Source organism: Phoxinus phoxinus (assembly GCF_949152265.1).
Source record: "Phoxinus phoxinus genome assembly, chromosome: 8".
NCBI classification, from domain to species: Eukaryota; Metazoa; Chordata; class Actinopteri; order Cypriniformes; family Leuciscidae; genus Phoxinus; species Phoxinus phoxinus.
The window spans coordinates 37912866-37915365 of NC_136883.1; the positions used below are offsets into that span (position 1 = coordinate 37912866).

The 2500-nt window shown below is 37.3% G+C and overlaps 1 protein-coding gene across 2 annotated transcripts in view; it reads left to right on the top strand.

The window, feature by feature from the left end:
- Nucleotides 1-418: 418 nt before the first annotated feature.
- fbn1 (fibrillin 1) overlaps nucleotides 419-2500 on the top strand; it is an 80969-nt gene continuing 78887 nt past the window's right edge. The window contains exons 1-3 of one of the 2 annotated variants that reach the window (XM_079620190.1): nucleotides 419-542; nucleotides 1369-1442; nucleotides 1606-1770. In XM_079620190.1, the coding sequence (XP_079476316.1) occupies nucleotides 1622-1770 (149 nt within the window). In that variant the 5' untranslated portion in view covers nucleotides 419-542; nucleotides 1369-1442; nucleotides 1606-1621. Of the gene's footprint in view, nucleotides 543-1266; nucleotides 1443-1605; nucleotides 1771-2500 lie in introns of those variants that run through there. The other variant, XM_079620189.1, reaches the window with a different exon arrangement.

A 2500-nucleotide genomic window follows, 5' to 3' on the forward strand; every position in this document is an offset into this window, starting at 1 on the left:
CCTCACTAAAGGTTTACCGTGGTACAGCAAAAGTGTGTGGTATAAAAGCTTGTTTCTGTCCTGTAGAACAAAAAAGTCAAAATAACAAGTTATGAGCTTAATATGCTTCCACTGGTATTTACATGGTACTCCAATATACTTAAAAAAAAGTAATTGTATTACCATAATACCAGGTCCAAAAAAGAATGTTTTGTTGTTGTTGTTTTTTTTTTTTGTAAGTGAGACCACATGCTTCTCAAAACCAGCGCTTTGACATGCTCATGGTTTGAATTGTGTATTGCGCAGCACGTCTGGAGGGTAAAAGTCATAAATTGTTTCCCATGAGCCCCCTCTCTTATTGTGCATTGTTCGTGTTCTCTCATTACATGAGTCAAGGTGCTGCCAGCGAGCGCGCGCCCGCGCCTAACGTGACTGGGAACGCGCGCCAAAGTCTGTCAGCAAGTGAAAGTTCAAGAAACCGTTACAAACGCACTTCTTGACTGAGTTAACTTTAAGTTTTTATTAGTTTATCACAAAACCTTCCCGGAGTTGAGGTCATTCAGGTAAGGTAATATGGTATTAGATCAGTTCACTTAATTTATTACCATGGTAACTTAACTTATTTACACGGCAGGCACTCCGTCTAAAAGTTAGAAAAGAATGATATTTATGTATCGTGTTCTTCTTAGTTGTCTCCTTATAATGATCGCCTTTTGTTGTGATATTCTTAATTTGGGGGCGTCCCTTTGGATAAAAGTATGGAATTTTTTATTAATCATATGACGTACTTATTTATGAGTCGTAATTATGACAAAAATCTCGAAATTCTAACTTTAAAAGTCATCCAAAATCGAAATTATGACGTACTAAAAAGATGTTATGACAAAAATTCGATATAACAAGTCGGAATTATGACATACTAGGTAGGAATTCTTTCTTAAAAGTCGTAATTATGACAAAAAGTCGAAGTTTAACCTTCAAAAGTCGTATGACATCGAAAAAAAACTAAATTATGACAAACTAAATCGATGTTGTGACTAAAATTCGATATAAAAAGACGGAATTATGACATACTAAGTCGAAAATGACAAAAGAAAAACTAATTTCTGAGGTAAAAAGTAATAACAATGGCATTAAGTCGAAGTTATATCAAAATGTCATTCAGTTTTTGAGCTTCCATTTAAAATAGTCTTTAACGGCATAAATTAAACTCGTCATACCCGCCGCACGCACGCACCCGCCGCACTACATTCGCGCATGTTCTCGCGAGAGCTTTCGTCTGCGGCTGGACGAGGTTTGAGTGGCGCAGCAGAATGAGCGCTGATGCAGTTGTGTTGCACCTCTGCGCCGCATTCACTCTCTTTTCCTCACTCTGACAACTTTTATCAGGCACTGTAAAGTCTTTATCATTGCACAGTTACGGGAGGAGACTTCATCTTCATCTTCTTCATCATCTGCTGGAGGTACAGAAACTTTCTTTCCCTCAGTTTTGCTTCTTTAGTTTCTGTCGTATTCTTGTTTACGTTCCACAAATATGTTATAATTAACACACACAGAGATGTTCTTTTTGTTCAGTGATTTGTGTTTTATAATGTTTGTTATTAATGCGAGTTGTTGGTCGTGCAGCGGGAGCGAGCGCAGAATGAGGCGTCTGCTCGTGCTCGTGTCGCTGTATGTGTCTGCGCATACGCTCGACGCAGGCGCAGACAGAACTGCGCAGACGCTTGACGCGACGCAGCCGAGAGCGAGCCGATCGAAGCGACGGGGCGGCGGGCAAGACGTGCTAAAGGGGTAAAGATTCACTCCATCACAACATTGACTCTAAACACCACAGTAAAACTGTCATTAGCAGCAGTTCACGAGCTGTAAAGGCTGTGGGAACCCTGTTAACTAGTGTCATAATAACTCTAATAACTGTTTTGGTTTCATAATGAGTAGAAAGTGCTGTTTTCATAGTTTTGTTGATTGTTTGTTTTGTAAGATCTCAAAGTCTTTGTTCGGAGAGATGCTATCATTTTGATGAGCCTCATAAAACACAATAATCACATACAATTAAACATTATCTAGATTAAATTATGAAAAAAATAAAATAAATGCACGTTAAACTGAAAATACAGCAAAAAAATATAAATAGACCATAAGAAATAAATTAATATAATTCTATTATTTTATTCCTGTATTTCCTATTTATGCTCTTCTATTTATTTCTACATACTTTCTTACTATGTTGGTTTTATTCTATGTATAGAGATCCTAATTTAAACTTAATAATCATAATTAATAAACAATATCACATACATTGATCTAGTTTAAAATGTCAAACATTCAATTATAAGACAAAAAAAGTAAAAGAAAGAAAAGAGCATAAACAAGAAACAAACTGCACTGGAAATGTATCCTTATGTCTTTACACACACACGCACGCACGCACGCACACTCACTCACTCACTCACTCACTCTCACACACACACACACACACACACACACACTCACTCACTCACTCACTCACTCACTCACTCAC